Here is a 22,562-nt window from a genome sequence, read left to right as displayed (position 1 = left end):
TGCCTTGGGTTTAATCCCTAGTACTAAAATGAAAAAAATAAAATAAAAATAAAATAAAAAAGTATCTAAAGCTGGGTCTTATGGCTCACACATATAATCCTAGCTACTCAAGAGGCTGAGATATGAAGGTTGCTATTTAAAGCCAGTCAGGGTAGAAAAATCCATGAACCTCTTACTTCTAATTAACCACCAAACATCTGAACCTAGAACTATGGCTCAAATGGTAGAACACCAGCTTTGAGCAAGAAAAAGCCAAAGCCTTGAGTCCAAGCACACACACTGGCATGTGTGTATGTACGCACGTGCTCGTGCACACAGTCTGAATATAACAGCCAATGATTTTTTTGTTGTTGTTGGTTGAGGCTTGGGCGCTGTCCCTCAGCTCTTCAGCTCAAGGCGAGTGCTCTACCGCTTGAGCCACAGCGCCACTTCCGGTTTTCTAGTTGTTTATGGGAGATAAGAGTCTCACGGACTTTCTTGCCCGGATTGGCTTTGAACTGTGATCCTCAGCCTCCTGAGTAGCTGGGATTACAGGCATGAGCCACCTGCGCCTGGCCTAGCCAATGATTCTCTTAAAACATAAATCAAATTATGCCACCCCACTGGTTCAAAACCTTCAAGGTCTACCTCATCAAAGGTAAAGCCAAAGTCCTTGAAATGTGCCACCACGACTATACCATCGTCACCCACCCCTGATGGCAGCTCTGCCATCAGGACTGCCTCCGCTCCTGCTCAGTGAGTGATCAAGCTCACAGGCAAGCTCTCAGGTTTCACTTGCTGTTCCCTCCACCTGAAGTGCTCCTCAGCCCCACTTACACCATCACACTCAATGAGGTCCTCCCTGCATACCCTATTAAGAGAACTTTAGCATTCTCTTATCCCCGCTCTCTGCTTTTTTCCATAAAATGTAATAGTTTTGTAACTGCCTTTTTCTCCCTTGATGGCAGGCAGTTTTCTTCTGCTGTGTGTATATTCCTGCCCTGTATTAGGTACTTAAATTCAATTACCACTGTAACATGGAACTTCGAAATCTGCTGGACCGTTCTTTCCTCACCTCTCATTTTTCCGTTTTGAAGACTCCCTATTTTTGCAGTTCTGCTCTTTCCCCTGGCTGCCTCTCTCTCACTATGCTTTGGATTACACTGGAATTACCTCCTCCAAGTCCTAACCCCTCTTACCTATCTCACCCACTCTTGTTCTCTCTTTGCCACATGTTCTGGAAGCCCCGCTGACCAATTTCTCTAAATGCACCATTCCTGCACTACAACATTACTCAACAGCCCTTTTGAGTCTCCACTGGCCATTCCTTGTGTGGCTTCTCAACCCTACACTCTTCGTGCCTCGAGGCAGCTCCTTTCTTACGTGTGCACACTCTCCTCAGCTGTAGCACTTCACAGTTCTACTTTCTAACATATGGAGGTGTTCTCCATGCATACAGTCTTCTCGATGGTTTTCAGCTAGCCCCATGACACAAAGTCAGAAGCGGAAGTGAGCAAGGTCTTCGGATTTTATGTAAACTTCACATTTCTTCCAGACTTACAGAATTACTTACCTGGTGAATTGTAAACCACAGAAGATATTTATCTTTCAATACACTCGAATATTTATTGCTAACGTACCTAAAAATACAATTTAGCTAATGGGAAACAAAAAAGTTAAATTTTTAACACTGTCTCCATACCTTCCAATCGTAGCTTTGCCTTCATTTTTCACAGACTGATAAATCTGTCTCTCTTCATCTGAAAGTGTGATATGCTGAATAAATACTTTACGTTCTGGGAGTTCCAAAACAGGCTTTCCTTTAATTTTGCTTGTCTTTGTTCTTCTAAGTGTGATATTTTTAATTAGGGACTGTAAACGCCTATTCAAAATAAAGCAAGTAATTATGTAACTTTATATTTCTATATAAGTTGATCAAATAGGAATAGAAAAAAATTATTGTTTTATAACATCAGTAAAGTTTTTTAAAAGTCCATTATTTGGCTTTTATCCAGACTAATAATCACAGAAATATTCTATGAATAACAAATTAAAGCAACAAATGCACTGAAATTTTCTATCAACTTGGTCCTTACTTACGCTTTTCCTCCATTTTCTGTTCTAATCACGAACCCTTTTATTCTTCAACCTTCTTATCAACACCCAATACTCTATACTCCAACTGGCTCATTAAAGAATAGTTTTTCCTATCTCAGCTGAATCTGTTAATGTTAACAAAGACCATAAAGCTCTATCATTCCTTTCAGTTTGCTAAAACAGGGGAAATAGAACAAATAAAAGTCAGTAGACCCTGAGAGTCCACACTGAAACATACATACGTTTTAGAGAGAGCAAAGAGTCAAAATAGTAAGGACTGCCACTGATTGTAGCTAAAAGATCAACTGTCACTAGATGACTTACCTAAGTCCTCCTTCATCTCCCATTGTTACAGGACGCTGAATTGTTCTATGCCACCATTCTCTATCAAGAAATGGCTTCAGTTTTAAAAAGGAGAGAAGAGACCACAGGTCCTTTAAAGAATTCTGGATAGGAGTACCTGAAAGTAAGAGGAAAGGATGATAGCTCCAAATCCAGGGCGGGCCTTGCCTACTCTGGTCAACTACTCTAACACTGAGCTACACCACCAGCTCTTGTAACATCACTTTAACCAGAGCAATGAAATAATTAAGCTGTTCATCTTAGCCAGCACTGGTGATTCACACCTGTCATCTAAGCTACTCAGAAGGCTGAGAGCTAAGGATCAAGGTTTGAAGCCAGACGAGGCAGGAAAGTCTCTGGCACTCATCGCCAATTCACCACCCAAAAGCCCTAAGTAGAGCTGTGGCTCAAGTACAGCACTAGCCTTGAGCAAAGAGCTCAAGCATCTGAGCCTGAGTTCAAGTCCCAGTATTAGTGGAAAGGAGAGAAAGAAAGGATGAAAGGGAGAAAAAGAAAGAACAAAAGAAAGGAAGGTGAGCAGGCCTTAAGGGAGCATGTTCAACATCAGTACCAGGGAATGCAGATCAAAACATTCCAGTTGAAATGACTGCTATCGAAATCTAAAAGACAGCTGCTGGCAAAGATGTGAACATGGCACCCTGCATTCTGTGGTTGGAGATGTAAATGAGTATAGCCAGCATAGCATGTAGAAGATTAAGAGTACCACAGTAGTTAGGAGCGCTTAGGGGCCATAGTGAAGAGGGTGGGCAGGGAAGACCTGTCAGCGGGTCCTCCTGGAGCCCAACAGCATGGCAGAATGGCCACACACAAGGGCAAGGTTTGTTTTTTAAGCCAGAAGAAAGGATTTGGAATATTTTCACCACAAAGAAAGATAATAAATAGAGGAGACAGATATACTTGCCTTGACCTGAACATCACACAGTGAAACAGGTACTGGAACAATCACATAACACTAACCCATAAATATATGTCATATTTATGCATCAACTTAAAAATATAATTTAAAAAATTAAAGTCAAAATAATACACTGCCCTACTTACCTGTCAGTACCCATCTTCTTTCTGCCTCTAAGTCAAGTACAGCTTTTGTCTGCTGAGCATTTGGATTTCGTATGGCATGCCCTTCATCCAAGATCACCCTAAGCCACCTTATGCTGTGCAACGGACTGTCACCTTTGGTCTGGAAAGAATGTTCCATATGAATTGAAAAGTACAGCAGAGTAAATGCAAGTTAATGTATTTGCTCAGTATCAATTCTTACTTTATGTCTGCCTCTGCCTTAAGCTATCCGTACAGTGAATGATGGAATACTCACCAGCACTGAGGTGCTACATGTAATACCTGAAGTACCACTGGGGTATAGCGAGCTTGTTTTCAAACCCACAACACAGAGAGCTACTCTGCCTCATTCTGCAACACAGCGATGCTATCCACGTGGCCAGTCCCAACAACTACTTGCATGTATCAACCTTACTTGCTTTTAGATAAAAAGTAATGTCCTTACCAAAAAACTGAAATTGCGATTAGGAGTTATTTTTTAAGGTTTAGCCAAATAACTGGAATTATACAGAAAAAACAATCTGACAGTCCTGAGACTTCTTGATTACAGATACAAGGAAAGTTCATTTTCAAACTGAGCTATTAAATCATTATGAAAGAAAAGAATTTCCAGATTATTAAAACAGAAAATATATTTATATATTGCATATACCAATGACAGTCAAATTTAATACTTTTTCTTGAAATATTCTAAATGGAAAACATACCCAAATTAGTTTCCAGAGAAGAAACAACTCTTTTGTCAAGTGTCTAAAATATATTCTTTATAATCTCAAATATTGAGAAAGAAAAAGAACACAAAGCATGAATTTTAGAATACTTCAGAAACCTGAAACATGGCTCTTGTATCCAACCTTTAAATTCATCTAGATAAAGCTGAGGGCATGGCATAGGTGGAGAGCTCTTTTCTAGTAAGTGAGAAACCTTGGTTCAATTCCTTACAAAATAATCTCAGTATACTTACTCCATAGTCATGAGTTAAAATGTTGTATGTAGTCAAAACAATATCCTGTTTTGAAAGCAAAGCTGGGTCTCTAATACGATCGGGCCCATAATAAACATAAAAATTCAAGTGCACTTCTGACTTTATATGTTGTCCAAATTGATCCTAAAAAGAAAATCAGAAATATTTTTATTAAGAAGCAGGTAAGTGCCAGGTTTCATATGCAAATAGAAAGTGATATGTAGGCCATCTCTGAAGATTCATGCCTGTAATATTAGTTGTGGAGGATTGTGGTTCAAAGCCAGCATAGGCAAAAATTTAGTGACATCTCATCTCACCGAAAGGAGAGTTTAGTGATACACACCTGTGCCCCCAGCTCTGAGGGCATAGACAGAATGATCACAGTCTGATATCAGCCCTGAGCAAATCTGTGAAACTATATCCTAAAAACTAAATGAGGGCTGTGGGCATTGCTTAAATGTAAAGCACTCGATTTCAAATTATCAGTAATGTAAAAAAGGAAAAAAAAAAGTGCAGTTCTGGCAATAGCCTCACAAATCAAGTTACTAAAACAGCATGACATCAATTTCCTATAACGTAAACTATGCTAGTCATTACTTTGTTCCCGGTAAACTGACACATGTACATAGTAATACATTTAAGTTCTGCCTAGCCCTACCAATGTATAGCTACTTGCTTTGTTTCTTGTGTTTGAGATACAGAGCTGTTCAAACTGAGAAGAAAACAGTCAAGGTTGGCTCCTTGCACAGAACACCTAAAAGATTCTATATCAATGAGTTTACAGAAAAGAACAGTGCATCTGGGGGTGAGTGCATACACATGCCCACATGCACACAGTATGGAACGTTAACCTAGTATAAGCAAGGTAAGTATTAATTCCATTGCGTTTTAAAATGGCTGGCTCTGAGAACTTACAATCCAGTTGCTTAATACAGAAAGTGGGCAGATGATCAGAGTTGTTCGAGGTCGCTCTTCAATCTCAGACTTTTTTGAACCCACCACTGCAGATCCTCCTAAAAGAATAAAGCATTGGTACAGACTTTACCTTGATTGTCCCTCCACTGAAAACATAAGTCAAAAATCAATAAGGAGATGGTAATGTACTTCCATGAAAATAACAATCAGAAAGCATTTAAAAACTAAAAATCTAGACAGTGATTATCTACTGGAAGAGCCAGTGGACTGACTGGCAGACAGCACAAGGAGGAAATCTTAGTATTTTACTATGCAGTTTTCTCAATCTGTACTATACTTAATGCTGTAAACTTCAAGATGCCGCCAATGATCTTCACTTCCTACTATGTATGACTTCTGTAGTCACGTCACCCATTCTACCAAGACTGGACTCTAGACTAACAGGATACGGCTGAAATAGTTTACCTAGACTACATTCCAATGGAGCATGGAGACTCGCATATGATAATGTCAGCTAACACTAAGTACTAAGAAGAACCAATGAAGTATGACATGCATATAGACATCTGGGAGGAAGAGTTAGGGAGAATGTTGCACTTATAGTGCCTTTTGATGTATGGAAATTTTACCATAAAAAAGTATTTTTCCCCCCTCGGTACTGGAACTCAACTTTTCCACTCACAGTCGGGCTCTACCACTTGAGCCACACCTCCAGTTCCAGCCTTTTGTAACACAAATACAGTAGAATAAGGCACAGAAAGAAGTTGCAACAAGATGAACTTTTCCCTTTTCATTATTTTTTAAGCTTCTTATGATTTTGTAGTTTTTACAATTTAAAACTTTCTCAAAGAAAACAAAAGCTAGAACACTAGCCAATTACTGACCCTTTTTTAACATTTTCTTTTTTGTTGTCGGGGTAGATGATGTAAGTGCACAAGTGAATGCTACATCTTCTTTAACCTTAGATGATCCTGCTGAAGAGAACAAATGATGACACCTTAAAGATACTTTTCAATTAACTCTAAGGACAAGAAATACAATGCTATACCACTACACTCAAGAACTTAAAATACTATATTAAATAAAAATATTTGGTAACTAAAATTGCCACCTCAGAAACTAAGCCTATCTCTCTAGCTCAGATAGGTGTCCACTGTCAAGACAATCTTTCTCTAAGAAAGAGTAAGACAGGACACATGCTAAGTAACTCAGCTTTGGAAGACTTTTTCAAGGGAACAGATGTTTGACTCCTAACAGTGGGCTGCCAAATTTTCCAACCAGTACACCAGTGGTGATCAGTTATTTTCAATGTGCAATTTAATTAACTTGGAATACAATACAATCTGAATTAAAAGAAAAAATGAACCACATTTTACAGGAAAAAGAAACTCAGTGATTATTTTTACATATATAAAGAATGTGAATGTTACCAAAAAGTCGTCTACAACTAACATTGTTAATTACTATCTATATATAAGAATATAGTGCCTATAACTGTAGCTACTCAGGAGGCAGCGTCTAAGAGAATCACTTTAGAGGCCAACTCTATTCTTTAAAAAGTTTGCAAGGCCCTTTCTGAACCAACAGCTGGGTAAGATGGCAAGCATCTGTCATCCCAACTTTGTGGGAGATGTAAACAGAATTGTTGTCTGCTAGCCTAGCCAGGTGAGGCCTTGAGCTCAAACACCAGTACAGTAAGTCAATAAATAAATACATAATGAAGTGCTACTGAACCTAAGTTATAAGTTATTTTAAGCTGGCTTAAGTAGTATCTTGAGATTTTTAATTTAACTATGCACTGAATGTGGCCTCATTAATAATTTAATACATATGGTAAGTTCCATGAAGAGTTCAAATGTAAACAGCATCTAAACTTAAGACCTATTACAAAAAATTTCCAAGCCAGAAAGATGCAAACCAATGGTCTTACTTCAATAATCTTGTAAGTATACATTATGAATATGGAGAAAACATATTATACACATACCTTTTACCCTACTTCTAGTCTCTGACTGTACATTTTTCAGTTTGCCTGAAATCAGAACCAAAATAAACATAAATATGGGCAGACTGAAATAGTAAGCAAATAGGACATATTATCAAATCAAACCTGTTACATATTACCTTTCATTTTCTGTGGTAATTCACTGGTCTCAACCTCCTCTGAATCACTGCTTTCAATGTACTGAACCACAGTTTTTCTTCTAAAACATACAAAGAACTTTTTTACCAATCCCAAATAAAACAGGAAGCAGCAACATCTTTAATAAATACAATATAAAGGCTTTTTGTCTTGTCCATTTACTTTCTGAGAAATACTGCTAGGAGGAAGATTTTATTTGACAGATGAAAGTCATATCTGCTTTTATAACCAGACAGGTACATATACAAAGTGCAGTACAAGTGTACTCATTTCAATGCTGAGTTCAATATGCAACCGTTCAATTACATTTATATAAAACTAGAATAAAAATTGGTTATCAAAGAAAATACTTATAATAAGCAGCCAACAGCAAAATGATTCTTTCATAATGAAATTTCATGCAGAAACACAAATATGTCCATGTACTCTGAAGTCTGACTAACCTAAATTTGAATTCTTCATTCTGACACTAATTTGTTAGGGAACTTTAGCCAAGTAACCTAGTATTATCCCAGTGCCTTAGTATTACTCACTTGGAAAACAGAGAGTAAAGATAGAATCCACTTTATAGGACAGAATGTTACATTTTTTTTTAATCCCTATAACAAGTGTCTGTAGCCCAGTAAGTATATCAACTAATGTTGCTACAATTATGTTTGCTGCTATTGCTCTGTATTCTATTACTGTCTGTACATGTCCTTGCATCTAATACAGTTTACCTAATCCTGTTCTGTTACTGGGTTTGTTTAGATTTGAGATTTAGCTAAGAGGAATACTGATGGCTACTAATTTTTTCCTCAGTTCAAATGGGTATAAATGACAGAACAATCAACCAGACTACATTTTGAGATCACTATTGGTAGAATAACTACTACCAGATCTGCGTGAGATCTATCTGTAGATACTGAATGTAGACTATATAACAAAAGGCTAGTATTTAGAGTTTGTAAAGTTAATAGAGTTTGTAAAGTTAATAGATCAAAAGTAAGAACAGAGGGGAATGAAGTGTTTATCCCATTTTGCCTAGTGTATTAGTATAATATTGTCCATAATGTTATGTCATGTTCCCCTTACTAGTAAAGTGACAGAGAACTGAAAAGAGCAACAGGAGCAACAGATGTCCCTACCCAAGCCATGTTATAAATATTCTCCAGTTTTCATCCCCTAGGTCCTACAAAGAAGATTCTTCTAAGCCGGGTGCCAGTGGCTCATGCCTATAATCCTCACTACTCAGGAGGCAGAGATTTGAGGATCCCGGTTCAAAGCCAGCAAGGGCAGGAAAGTCCGTGAGACTCTTATCTCCAATAAACCACCAGAAAACCAGCAGTGGCATTGTGGCCTTGAGTGTAGCCTTGAGCTGAAGAGCTCAGGGACAGCGCCCAGGCTGAGAGTTCAAGCCTCATGACTGATTTAAAAAAAAAAAGAAAGACTCTTTGGAAACTCAACAGAAACAAACAAAAATGAAAAACAAAATACAGTAGCTAGATCTTAGTTACTAGGTGAAATGGAGAAGATGTGGTGGTAGAAAGATGAGTAATTATTAAAAACTAACAATTCACTTCATTTATAAATAACTATTACTTTGAACTAAAACGTTTGAAATAAGTAATGAGTATGAAATAACTATGCAATTGAGAAATGGTGATCATCTCTCTTACACATGAAAAAATAGTTTAAACATTTCAAACAATCAAATCACAACAGTTTACCTTTTGGGGCGGGAGCTGGAGGGTTCTGACATAGGAGGCTTTTTCTTCTTGATATTTGAAATACTTGGTGCTTCACTACATCTGGGTCCTTCTATTACAAAATTTTTTAAAAATTGTCAAATTACCATAAACTAAAAGTACTCCTTTTAAAACCTTGGTTTTCCATTTCTGACCTCCAGTTTTTGTGACTATTTCACCCCTCCTATTTTTGTTGTCTTGTGCCCGTCCTGGGCTTAAACTCAGGGCCTGGATGTTGTCCCTGATCTTTTCCACTCAAGACTAGCACTCTATCAGTTGAGCCACAGTTCCACTTCCAACTTTCTGGTGGTTAACTAGCATTAAGAGTTTTACAGCCTGTCCTGCCAGGGCTGGCTTAGAACCATGATCCTCGATTTTAGCCTCCTGAGTATCTAGGATTACAGGTGTGAGCCACTGGTGCCTGGCTTACTTCACGCTTTTAAGCCCTCCCTCCATTCAGCTCTTTAATCATTCTCCAGAATAATCTACACACTGGATATTCTGCCAAGATTTCACATTACAAGAAAAATCAGACATATCACCTATAAGCCCCCAAGTTTTCTATGGTTTCTGCCCCATCATCTATGTATTCCTTCTGTAGCATGTCTGCTTTCTACAGCTCCCTCATCCAGCTATTCTCCAGTTTTTATACAGGCCCACTATTTTCTTCACTCCAAGAAATCATCTCCCAACCCATGGGATTTCTTTCCTACCACTATCAAAACAAAAATAAGAGTAAAATCACACATTCTAATCTCTCTTAAAAATGCCCTACTTCTGATTCCTACCCCCAAATAATAGTTATTTCTAATTTTTTTACCTGCTGAAGTATTTTCAGTCTTGCTCTTCTTTAGCGTCAGAAGTTAATTTTATGAAGATCAAAAACTGTTAAGTCCAGATATCTCATTTCTCCTCTGACTTGAGTTTAACTCCAACCTATCTCCAGCTTCACCTGCTATTATCCATGCACACTGCATTTTTATAAATACCATAAAACACACAGATCCCAGAACATTTTTACCTTAAATTGTCCTTTGATGGAATTTCTTTCTCAGATCACTAATGTTCTTCTCCAGCTTTCTGACTGGTAAGCTATCACCCAATTCAATCGCCTGCTTTATGAAAGCTTTCCTGACTACCAGTGCTCAGGAGGTTCTTTAGAAAAGGAGACCTAAATTCTTGTCTAATCAGAAGTAAAACCTGTTATTAAAGTCAGGAAATCAGAAGTTAGGTATCAGGTCATGTTCAGAAATAAAAGCTCACCTTTGCTCAGCCCATCTGCCTCTCCTCTGGTACAGTCCCTTCCAAGTTTCACAGGCACACTGCTCACAGTACAGTCTTTATGCTCCTGGGTGAAAGGCAGTATTTCCTTCATCAGCTTTAAATAAACATAAACAGATCCTACATTTATAGTGCCTTAGTTTGGGTAATAAAGACTTTTAAATCACTTCCCAATTCAAAAACAGTGGTGGTTAAAGAGAGATGACAAGAATGTACAAATTAACTGGGCACTAGTGGCTCAGCACCTGTAATCCTAACTACTTCAGAGGCTGACATCTGAGGATCATAGCTCAAAGCCAGCCCAAATAGAAAGTCTGTGAGACTCATTTCCAGTTTATCACCAAAAAGCTCAAAGTGGAGTTGTGGCTCAAGTTGTAGAAAGACAGCCTTGAGAAAAAAATAGCTGACAGACAGCATCCAGACCCCAAGTTCAAGCCCCACTAAGCAGTACACACAAAAACAAAGACTGATACTTTTATAAACATCCTGTAAAGAGCATTAAACATATTTCTGAAAATATCAGACATTATCAATTTCTTGGCAATTATTTTTAATGAACTTTAAAGACTTCACAGTAAGAGAAATTTCACACAAAGTGCATTTACTAGTACTTTACCTTCTTCTGTTGATTCTTTTTAACTCTTTCAACAGGAAGAGGGCTGCCATCATGGAAGTTGGTAAGAATTACTGCAATGGCTGTTAGAGTTTTACCCTTTAAAATATTTTTAAAAAACATATGGTTAAATTCTGAAACACAGTTGACCAAAAGCAGTCCATATCCAATTTGAAAACAAAGTAACCAAATACTGAGTAGCATCTAAAAGCCATGAAAGTATTTGTTTATTATACCTAATAATAGACACACTAAAAAAAATGACTATTTCACTCCATTAAGAAATGTTTTTCGGGCTGGGAAGGTGGCTCAGTGGTAGAGCACTTGCCTTGCATGCCTGAGGCCCTGGGTTCAATTCCTCAGCACCACATAAGCAAAAAGAAAAAAGCCAGAAGTGGCGCTGTGGCTCAAGTGGTAGAGCGCTAGCCTTGAGCTGAAGAGCTGAGGGACAGCGCCCAGGCCCAGAGTTCAGGGCCCACGACTGGACGCAAAAAAAAGTTTTTCCTCAAATCATAATTAGGAATTACTAAATGGTTTACTGTGAAATACATGCATCTCTGAAAAACGTCATTTACTTGAATGACTAAAGATCTAAGATTCTACATTTATCTTTGAACTATCAATTTTATTATGCAAACTATTCAAAACCATTCCTATGAAGTTCAGAACTCATTTTAAGTGAACAGTAATTCCCATGTGTACATGAAGGCAATAATTTCATTTAATTTGATTTGAAAATAGTACCAAAAATTAAACACCAAAACTTATCAGAAACATAAAGGGTAAGTCCTGTGCATTTTTCTTAAATGGAAACCAACTAATTTTTTTAAAATGATCTACAGTGGAATTTAGCAAAAATCTCTGGCAATTTTAAAGCCCGGTAAAAAGCACTTTTGGAATTGTGGTCCCCCACTGACTCCTGTGTGGCTCCAGGACCCTTTCAGAAGAATCAGGTCAAAACTTTTTACAGCGCTGGTAAAACAGACCTTATTTGGAAATCATGTGCTCTACTGCTGCTGAAGGCTCTGGTGGAGAGTGTCTCAGCATGAAGCAGAGGCAGCCGGCACCAAGCCACACACTAGCCCTTGTGCTCCCAACACCTAGACATACTCACAGAAAAGGGAAAAGCCCGTTCCTCTTAAGAGTGTCCTCACTGAAGCAAATTTTTATACCTCTTATGCACACATCTGTTTAATTATTCTGTGTAACAAAATGGGAAGAACATGTAAACTACTTGTATATAGAAATACAAGTGTTGCTTGGAGTACATCACCGGAGACTGAGTCGTAAACTCAGCTAGTCATTTTTTTCATACAACCATTTTTTTTTAACTTGAAAAACTGGCAACTTTAAAAGTGAGTGTCTAGAAAATACTTTCCTGACAATGAGCAAAGTGAAGCTGTCACTTCAGGAAACAAGTGAGTATTTGTGAATGATAAAATCTGAAATGTCAATAAAAATTAGAACTTTGCAAAATTTTTATTAACACTATGAATATGGGAACTCACAAACATGTAACTGATTTTCTATTATGACCATATCGGCAGTGATAAAAAGACAAGTCTCTAATAGTGTATGTTGAAACACAACAGAAAGTGCAGATCTGCACAAAACAGTGAGCAAACGTTGTCTACGTAAGTAAGCCTGGTTATAAAATCATGCCTAGGTAAATCACGCACTCAAGTACAGGACAAACAACTGGATTTTAATGAAAGAATATAAGAAGTTCATTCATATGATTTAAAGTTTCAAATCAATACTTATTGGATATTAGTGTAGCATTAAGGAAGGAATCTATTAGTTATCAAAAAATTATTAAAATACTCTCCTTTACAACTACTTAAGTTTTTTTATGTACCTCAACCAAAAACAACATAGTCACAACACACTGAATAAAGCAGTTGTAGCAATTCAGCTGTCACTTTCTGACTGAAAAATGGAAAAAAAAAATTTAAAAATGTATAAGACAGTGCTCTCACCAAAATTGCTATCGTTTTTGAACAGTCTGCCTTTCATTTAAAAATGTGCTATTTAGGGGCTGGGAAGGTGGCTCAGTGGTAGAGCGCTTGCCTTGCATGCCTGAGGCCCTGGGTTCAATTCCTCAGCACCACTTAAGCAAAAAGGAAAAAGCCGGAAGCGGCGCTGTGGCTCAAGTGGTAGAGCGCTAGCCTTGAGCTGAAGAGCTGAGGGACAGCGCCCAAGCCCAGAGTTCAGGCCCCACGACCGGACTCCCCCCCCAAAAAAAATGTGCTATTTATATTAACAATTTGGGAGTTTAAGTGTTTAAGTTTAATATTTTAAATATTTCTTTCAATGCCTAATACTATAAATACTAATAGGTATCACTCACAAAAATGAAATCTAAGACCAAAAAGCATAAAAAAACTGGTCTAATGATTCATAAATATCTACTAAGTACTCTTATGTATCATAGTATTTGTGGCGGGATACAATTTTACACAACACTGTTTTCACCTTTTTTGCTTTTTGCAGTGTTGGGAACTGCACTCAGGGTCATGCAATGATGCTCTACCACTGAGCTACCCCTACTGTTTTCACTGGTTTAAAGAAAGCTTACAGCTGGGCACCAATGGCTCACACCTGTAGTAATCTTAGTAACTCAGGAAGCTGAGATCTAAGAATCGCTGTTCAAATACAGCAAGGGCAGGAAAGTCTGTGGTGAGACTCTTATCTCCAATAAACCACCAAAAAAACAAAAGTGATGCTGTGGCATAAGTCATAGAGAGCTAGCCTTGAGCTGAAGAGCTGAGGGACAACGTTCAAGTCCCACAACCAAAAAAAAAACAACAACAAAAGCTTATAAAGAGTGATCAAGAGCAGTGTGCTACAAGTACCAAAGTGCCTACAGTGTTATGCCACTCACCAAGGCAGCCAAATTCTTTGGGCCTCAGTTTCCTTACCTATAAATTATATATAATAATATCAACCTTGACATACTGCTGCTCAAATGGAATTTCTTAAAATAAATCATTTGGCACAGTACTTTGCATACCGAAAGCACACAATAAAGTGATTAAAAAAAAAAAAAAGCAAGCTCATAAATTGCCCTGACTTTCAAAAGAAGAAAACCTAGAATACATTTATACCATTACCATTACGTAATTGTTCTTTAATCAAACAAAAAATTTAACGTTAGTTTAAGTAAATATTACAAAAAAACTGTTCTACCCTGAAAGTAATTTTGTCATGGATTCCATCCTCTAATGTTCAAGAGAAATGACTGGTGACAAGGGAATTAATTTCCTTACAGTCTGGCTCTGACAAGAGACAACAGGCAGACTTCAGTAACAGAATCCCAGATTTTGAAACTTCTCAGCAGCAAAGCCTTAGAAAGTAAACTCTTAATTCAAAAGTCTACCCTGAAAGTAAACTCTCAATTCAAAAGTGGCACCTATTTTTCAACTTCAAAATTACTTCATACGAAAATATCGCCATAAAATAAGAACTCATTAGCTTGGAAAATCATAATTACCAAACCCATATCATCAGCTAAAATCCCTCCATGGACGTTCTCTGGTCGGTCCTTCTCAGAAAAATTTGTTATGGTGTTGTAGTATAAGTCATTTCTCTGTTCCCAGAATGGTGGAAGGTCTTTACTGTTTTCTCTTGAAATCATCCAAGACAGAGCTTGTTTCTGATGGGGAAGCAATGGTGTTTCAACAGCCTACAAATAAAATGCCCATAGAGAAGCACAGTCAGCCCTCTCTCCTCTCACATGGAGAACCTAAGCTGAACTTATCGGAAAATAAAAAATAAATTGGAGTTTTTAAATCCTCAAGTTTTAAATAGAAAATATTGTTTCTGTACCTCAGCTGGTTCCATCTCATGAGTTTTATCATCTTCTTTTAAATCTTCAAACAATTTGTCAAATTCTGTTTTAAGCTACAATAAACACCAATAAGAAATATCAGTAAGCAAACCAACTAAAGTGATAATTTCACTTACTTCAGATTTAAATCATGTAATATAACTAACAATTCATATGCCAAAAGGCACATAAGTTAATCCTTTAAAGTCCAACACTGCTCACTGAAGGTTAAACAGATGATCTTGTAAAAATATGAAATTATATAGAGAAAAATATAGGGAGGGGCTGGGAAGGTCGCTCAGTGGTAGAGTGTTTGCCTTGCATGCATGAGGCCCTGGGTTCGATTCCTCAGCACCATATAAGCAGAAAAAGCCAGAAGTGGCACTGTGGCTCAAGTAGTAGAGTGCTAGCCTTGAGCCGAAGAGCTGAGGGACAGCGCCCAGGCCCAGAGTTCAAGCCCCATGACCGACAAAAAAAAACAAAAAACGTGTAATATATATATATATATATATATATATATATATATATGTATATGGGGAAAAAAAGTTCACAGGGGCTAGTGATATAGCTCCCTGCTAGAGCACTCATCTCAATGCGAAAGGCCCTGACTCCAACCCAAGCCCTGTAAACAGACCCTGAGAAGATGACAGAGCACATAGAGGCACTTTGAGTCCATGGGCAGGGGTCAAATCACTTGTCACACACAAACCTGTATGTTTAGGCAGAGCCCTGTATCATTTCTAAAAACCTTTAAAAGGAACTAAATTTGGATGGTCTCCAAGGGTTTTTCCTGAAAGTAAAGTTCAGTGGTTCTATTAATCATATTCAAGTTATTTTGATAGTCTATAGGGTACATCTTACTTTTTCCAAGTCCTAGCAATAAGAAACTTGCAGGTAGGTTCTGGTGGCTCACACCTGTCCTCCTAGGTACTCAGGAGGCTAAGAGCTGAGGCTCACCATCCAAAGCCAGCCTGGGCAGGAAAGTCCATGAGACTCTTATCTCCAATAAACCTCTGGAAAACTGGAAGTACCACTGTGGCTGAAGCAGTGGAGCGCTTTGCCTTGAGCTGAAGAGCTGAGGGACAGCGCCCAGGCCCAGAGTTCAAGCCCCAGGACCGACAAAAAAAAGAAACGTGCTACATACTATGATATATTAGGCCAATTTATTGTCATGCTAATTTTTTGGTCATTTAAACTTTTTCTTTTTCCTTTTGGTACCAGAACTAAGGCTTGAACTCAGGATCTGGGCACTGTCCTTTCGTTTAATTCAAAACTAGTACCACTTATGCCATAGCTCCACTTCCCAATTTTTACTAGTTAAATACACTTTTCTGCCTGTGCTGGCTTCAAACTGAGATCCTCAGATCTCAGCCTCCTGAGTAGCCTGGCCTCATCTTAAATTGTGTAGCCCAATTTTACAACAATACACACTGATTGTAATTACTTTTGAAATTAACATATGAATGCAAAGCAGAAGCCTAGAAGACATGAGGTGGCCCTGGTTTGTCCACCAGACACAGGCTCAAGTGCCCTTGAAACAACACATGGGGAAAATATGAAGACCACAATTACAGACCAAAAGGGTAAGAGTAGTTGAAAGGGACATCAAGCAAGTTTTGATTTTTTTCATAGGTCCACATTAATTTGTGTATTTTTCTTCTCAAACTAACCACCACGATAGTATCCTAGATTACAAATTAAAGCAGAAACTATTACTAAGATCTGCACGGAATAAAAAAACATTATATACAGTCATGTGCGTGCTTCTATGTATGTAATAACTGCCTATGAACAAACTACAGTCAGCCCTCCTTTCAAAGATCAACCAGCTACAGATCAAAACTCGTTAGGCCTACAATGGTCTTGTCTATACTGAACACATAATGTACTCTCTTGTCACCATTCCCTGAACATCATTGGCAGTACATTAGTAATGTAAGCAACCCAGAATCTTGCTACTGTAGGAGTCCAGTATGTGGGAAGATGTGCATGGGCTATATACAAATACTATACCACTTTAGATAAGGGACTTGGGAATTCTGGAACCGTTCTCTGTGAATATCAAGGGACAACCTTACTCTTTATCAATGCTTTCTAGAGAATGTTTGCAAATAAAAACATGTATACTCTAGTTACTATACAATGTTTCATTATTATCTCCACGTATCTGAAGATCACCAATATTAACACATACGTAATTTACCTATTTTTTAAACACCACTTTCAACCTTTAAGATTCACTTTTAGATTGCCATACAAAATAAAAGAGAAGCCAGGGCCAGTGGCTCATGCCTGTAATCCTAGCTACTCAGGAGGCTGAGAGCTGAAGATCTCAGTTCAAAGCAAGCATAGGCAGAAAAACCCATGAGATTCTTCTCCAATTAACCACTCAAAAGGCAGAGGTAGAGCTGTGGCTTAAGTGATCAAGTGCTAGCACTGAGCAAAAAAAGAACCCAAGGATAGGCCATAAGTTCAAGCCCAAGGACTGGCAAAAAATTAAAAATAAATAATCAAACCTGTTCAGTTGTCATCTGTACTGCAGCATGAACTGGCATACTATAGCTTGGTCCAGCTCTTCCAGAGTTCCAACCACTTTCCAAACTGAATCCTAAAGCTGTAATGTATAAACGGAAACAACAAAATCACCAAATGAAAGAGAAAGAAATAAGAAAACATAAAGCTCATTAATGTATTAAAAATTCCCAAAGAGAATTTCCAGTAGTAGAGTACCTGCTGAACACAGGTGAGGCCCTAAGTTCAAATCCCTAGAACCATGAGAAAGAAAAAGAAAAAAACAAGTTTAGGCAAGTTCTTTATCACTAAGCTACAATTCTAGGCCTAAAAAATGTTTTAAAGCTATGGCCAGGTATGTTGGCTCTTGCCTGTAATCCTAACTACTCAGGAGGTGGAGATCAGAAAGACTGGTTCTAACCTAACTCAGACAAAAAAGTTTGAAAAATACAACTCAACCAATGAAAAGCTGGATTGGGCAAGTGGCAGGGGGAGGGGGGAATAACATGCTATACAGGAAATATAGGAGAATCCTCAGAACTGCAAAATAACAGCAAAAATCTTTAAATAAATCATTCAAAATTTTTCGTTAAAACAATTCCACATTATCTGAATAAAATCCTATCAACAAATAATTCTTTTTCATTTCCTATTGGGAGATGATTTTTTTCCCTTTAAAATTAAAACAACATTCAAATCATGATGTTAGCACTGCAGGCAATTAAGGGAGACACATGGGATCTCCTTGGGTTGCTTGTGCATGTATGAGTCGGGTCATGCTTGTAGCGTTCCCATTTCAATCAATGACAGCCAATATGTGACCAGGACTTACTAAGACTGTAGGCCTACTGATAGCACAGCCCCCGAATTCTGTATGAGTACTTTGTGATGTCTACACAATGGCAAAAACATGAAATGATGTATTTCTCAGAATCTGACCCACTGTTAAATGACTTTTAACTGTATTTCAATAGAAATATAAAAGAAAAAAGTCAAGAGATTTTCTCAGAAGACTCAAAATTAAATAAATAAATATTATAACCTGGAACTCTCAGAACAAGTTAAATTTGACCAAACTCAAAAGTGTAAATGTTTTGTAATCCTTTCATGTTACAATGTCAAAATAATATTAAGTTAAACCCTAAACTTACTTTTTGGTGCTGGACCCAGTTTAAATCCATGTTTCTTCAACTGATCCAAAACTGCTTTTCTATTTTCTTCTTTTCCCCAAAAAGTCATATGCAAGGGCATGGTAAAAGCGTTGTTTGCACCAAAAGGAACTACCCTGTTGTAGTTAGGAGAGAAAAAAGACGGAAAATAAGTTTGTTTGTTTTTTAATCCTAATTAACAATCTGTTAAATATTCCAAGTATCCCATTCATATGCTGCATGGACATGAATTACGAAGGGAATAGCTGAGAAGACTCAAAAGATCAAAAAGGAAAGAAATATAATCAGCAACCATCAGAAGGAAACATGTTTTCTGCAACATATAATACCAAATGAAACTGAGAAACTGGGGTAGTTTTAAAATACAAAAAGAACTTCTATTAAAAACAAGGCTGTGGGGCTGGAAAGGTGGCTCAGTGATAGAGCGCTTGCCTTGCATGCCAGAGGCCCTGGGTTTGATTCCTCAGCACCACATAAGCAAAAAGAAAAAAGCCGGAAGTGGCGCTGTGGCTCAAGTGGCAGAGCGCTAGCCTTGAGCTGAAGAGCTGAGGGACAGCACCCAGGCCCAGAGTTCAGGACCCAAAAAAAAAACAAAAAAAAAAAACAAGGCTGTCAAATAAATACATGTACATTTATTTACTAGAGAAAGTGAAGCTCAGGATAACAGAATCATTAGAGGAACAAGTTGCTCTGCCAGGAGAATAGGAATTGATTTGTTAAGAACTTGCTAAGAATTCACTAAAAATTCCCATCTTCATGTCCGAAAATTGTGAACAAGCAAGACAAAAACCAAGTCAAACACTGCTGATCATTTATTGGTTCTTCAAATCCACCTGGGAGTAGGGTATAGATATCCTAGTCATTGGGACTGAGGCACGAACATCCCACAGATTTAAATGGAGACCAGTAAACACAAATGCCTAAAATTTAAAAAATGTAACCAGAAAGTTTTAAGAAATGAAAAAGCAAGCTGATAGCTCATGCCTATAGTCTTAACTACTCAATAGGCTGAGAGTTGAGAATCATGGTTCAAAGCCAACAAGGTAGAAAATCCTGAGTCTCTTGTCTCCAATTAACCAGCAAAAAGCAGGAGGTGGAGGTGTAGCTTAAGTAGTAGAACACCAACCTTGAACAAAAACGCCAAGCTAGAGTGCAAGGCCCACAGGTACCAGCCCCCGCCCCCCAACATAAAAATAGAAATGAAACAAGTAGTGGAAGAGCTAGAAAAATGTAAGGCCTAACTTCACGAATAGCTACTTCTAAGTTGCGACAAACTGATGTTGTGTGGAAATGAGATCTCCCATTTATCAAAAGAAATGTCTTCATGAGCAACTTTTAAATTTAGACAACACTATGTAGAAAATACAAAATGTCTACCTTTAGACCATGAAAAGTGAAAAGTTCTCAAACATGGTACAGGCAAAATAAACCCAGATGCCAGGCGACCAGTTGTTCAAGCTCTGATCTAAACACTCCCCAAATCCCAAATGTATGCACCAAAAAGACTTGAAAAGATGGAGTATATCTCCTAATGTGGGAACCAAGTCTATTTTTCTCCCTGGGAATAATTTAATAGGAAAACAAGGGACAGATGTTTGATGACTGGAAACCAGCAGCCGATAAGAGAGCTGAACATATGCCTAGTGGCATATTGATAAAAGATGTCATGGGACCGTTATGGCTATAAGAAGCAGCCCTAGTAAGTTTAATGGTCAAATCACAGTGATCAAAACTAAACTCCAAAAGTACATTACCCTTCCACTTGTGCCAATTTGTTGTCCATGATAGAGGCCAAAGCAGCTGCAAGATCTTTCTTTAAATGGCCAACCTGATTTCCATTCACATTATTCACTTTGATCGCATTCTTATCGTACGGGTTATTGGGCTCTCGTTGTAATGCGACCATTTCATTATTATTAACCTAATTAAAATATGAACAGGCATTGTTACATTATAAATACAAACACAATAAAATAATAGCTTGACTCAGTCTCAGATTTCTGTGCTAAATATTATATAGTAACAAAAACTTGGACTTAAACTAAAACTATTAAAGAATATATCTAATGATTTTTTCCTCTATAAAGCTTTTCTAATTATAGTCACTTAATATTTAAAAGATAGTTATATCTAATTATCAGATCCTCACCACTTGAAATTTCCAACACCTAAGTTAACCTTTATCAAGTGCTTACTAAGCCATGCACTGTTCAAAGTATACTGCACAGATGGAGTTTTGAACTACTCACAACCAGCATTATTTCCATTTTTTAAACAAAGACACTAAAGCACAGGAAAGTCAAGTAACTTGCCCAAGGTCACAAATCTAATAAGTAGCAGAGCTGTGATTTGAACCCAAAGCAGGTTGGTTGCTAAGCTTGAATCCTCCAGAATCTAAAAAGGGGGGAAGAAGCATTTATAAGTCAGAAAGGAACCACATGAAGAAACTAAATCTAGCCTCCAACTCATATCATTTCGTTTCCACTTAACTAAAAACTGAGGAAGAGACATTAAAAACAACAGAATCAGGACTTCTGCAAATTCTTCCAGAAAAGTTGGGCATAACGACTCATGCTTGTAATCCTAGCTACTTAGGAGGCTGAGATCTTAAGATTATTGTTCAAAGCTGGCCCAGACAGGAAAGTCTTTGAGGCTCTTATTGCTACTAAACTACCAAAAAAAGTCAAAAATGGAACTGGGGCTCAAGTGGCAGAGTGCTAGCCTTTAGAAAAAGAAGCTCAGGGACAGTGCTCAGGCCCTAAATTCAAGCCCCAATACTGGCACTCGTGTGTACATGTGTATACAAGACACACACAATAATAATAAAGATGATGATGATGATGATGAAATAAAACAAAAATAGACATTCAAAACATAGGATTTGTGCATTGGGGGCAAATCTTTGTATCTTCTACAGTTTCTTTTTTTTTGGTTATGCAAACTATAACAGCTATCCTCTATCTCAGAATTACTGTTAACAATCAAATGATAAGACAGGCAAATGTGGTCTGTATACTATAATCATGACACAAATGTAAAGTGAGCCAAAGAAGGTAATTTCTCTCTTGCTTTACTTGAAATAAAATAACTGCACATATTCTTGTTTTATAGGTTAGTACTATAAATGCATTACCACTTTATTTGGTAGCTACTTTTATACTCACTACTCCAGTGTAATAGCGTAGTCCAACCACATGACCTCTCAATGTTCCAAATAAAACTGAATCTAGCTCTTCATCGCTGGTTAGGAAGTCATCTGGAGGAATAATATCTTGAAATTCAAACCGAGGAAAGAAAGTTGGATATGAGAGGCGTGGAAAATTTCCATGGACACCATACTGGACAGTCTGCAAGTACTTCCAAACAGGATCCCTGTTTTTAAAAAGAAAGAAAGAAAGAAAGAAAGAAAGAAAGAAAGAAAGAAAGAAAAGGCACAGGAAATTCCTGGTATTAACCAACTATTTCTCCAAGACCGTACATGGGCCAATCAATCGTAGGGCAGACCAGCAGTGGAAACCTTAACGTGGAGATCTCAGTACACAGAATGAGCTCCTGCAGCTATGGCAGGGCAGTGAATGAGTGGGGCAGGCGTATCCCCTCCACACACCCCCTCCCCGGGGAAGCACCACCTCCGGTGCAGCGGGAAGGCGTCGTGCCAGAATGTCAGTGACAACTCGTCTCCTGAGACTCGCAGGTGTTTTTAACCTAGCATTCGTGACTGAACTCCCCGGATCGGAAAGACGTCTCACCGGGGCGCCCGGAGTGCGGCGACACCATCTCAAGCCCCTACACCACAGCCCCGCAACGGCGGGGCACCCGGGGCCGAAAGCGGGCCTCGCCGGGCTCTGGCTGCAGGAAGCCCCCGGGCGTCTGCCCGCTCCGCGGAGCGGCGGGGCTGGGCCTCGGGGCCTG

General features: G+C 38.2%; 1 protein-coding gene across 5 annotated transcripts in view; it reads right to left on the bottom strand.

Annotated features, from left to right (window-relative positions):
* The window catches only part of Hltf (helicase-like transcription factor), a 34,988-nt gene that overhangs the window by 11,844 nt on the left and 582 nt on the right, over nucleotides 1-22,562 (bottom strand). For 2 of the 5 annotated variants that reach the window (XM_013029919.1, XM_013029920.1), the window contains exons 2-18: nucleotides 21,815-22,022; nucleotides 20,405-20,571; nucleotides 18,633-18,766; nucleotides 17,487-17,584; nucleotides 14,970-15,044; nucleotides 14,635-14,826; nucleotides 11,145-11,240; nucleotides 10,511-10,625; nucleotides 9,230-9,320; nucleotides 7,502-7,581; nucleotides 7,365-7,409; nucleotides 6,262-6,351; nucleotides 5,378-5,475; nucleotides 4,463-4,606; nucleotides 3,481-3,619; nucleotides 2,401-2,536; nucleotides 1,682-1,861 (exon numbers count right to left, since the gene is read on the bottom strand). In XM_013029919.1, coding sequence (XP_012885373.1) covers nucleotides 1,682-1,861; nucleotides 2,401-2,536; nucleotides 3,481-3,619; nucleotides 4,463-4,606; nucleotides 5,378-5,475; nucleotides 6,262-6,351; nucleotides 7,365-7,409; nucleotides 7,502-7,581; nucleotides 9,230-9,320; nucleotides 10,511-10,625; nucleotides 11,145-11,240; nucleotides 14,635-14,826; nucleotides 14,970-15,044; nucleotides 17,487-17,584; nucleotides 18,633-18,766; nucleotides 20,405-20,571; nucleotides 21,815-22,022 — 2,088 coding nt within the window. The remainder of the gene's footprint in view (nucleotides 1-1,681; nucleotides 1,862-2,400; nucleotides 2,537-3,480; nucleotides 3,620-4,462; nucleotides 4,607-5,377; nucleotides 5,476-6,261; nucleotides 6,352-7,364; nucleotides 7,410-7,501; nucleotides 7,582-9,229; nucleotides 9,321-10,510; nucleotides 10,626-11,144; nucleotides 11,241-14,634; nucleotides 14,827-14,969; nucleotides 15,045-17,486; nucleotides 17,585-18,632; nucleotides 18,767-20,404; nucleotides 20,572-21,814; nucleotides 22,023-22,562) is intronic. The other 3 variants (XM_013029922.1, XM_013029923.1, XM_013029921.1) reach the window with 2 other exon arrangements.

This window comes from Dipodomys ordii, unplaced genomic scaffold (genome assembly GCF_000151885.1).
Source record: "Dipodomys ordii isolate 6190 unplaced genomic scaffold, Dord_2.0 Scaffold124, whole genome shotgun sequence".
In the NCBI taxonomy this organism is placed as follows: Eukaryota; Metazoa; Chordata; class Mammalia; order Rodentia; family Heteromyidae; genus Dipodomys; species Dipodomys ordii.
This window is presented reverse-complemented; position numbering and strand designations above follow the sequence as displayed.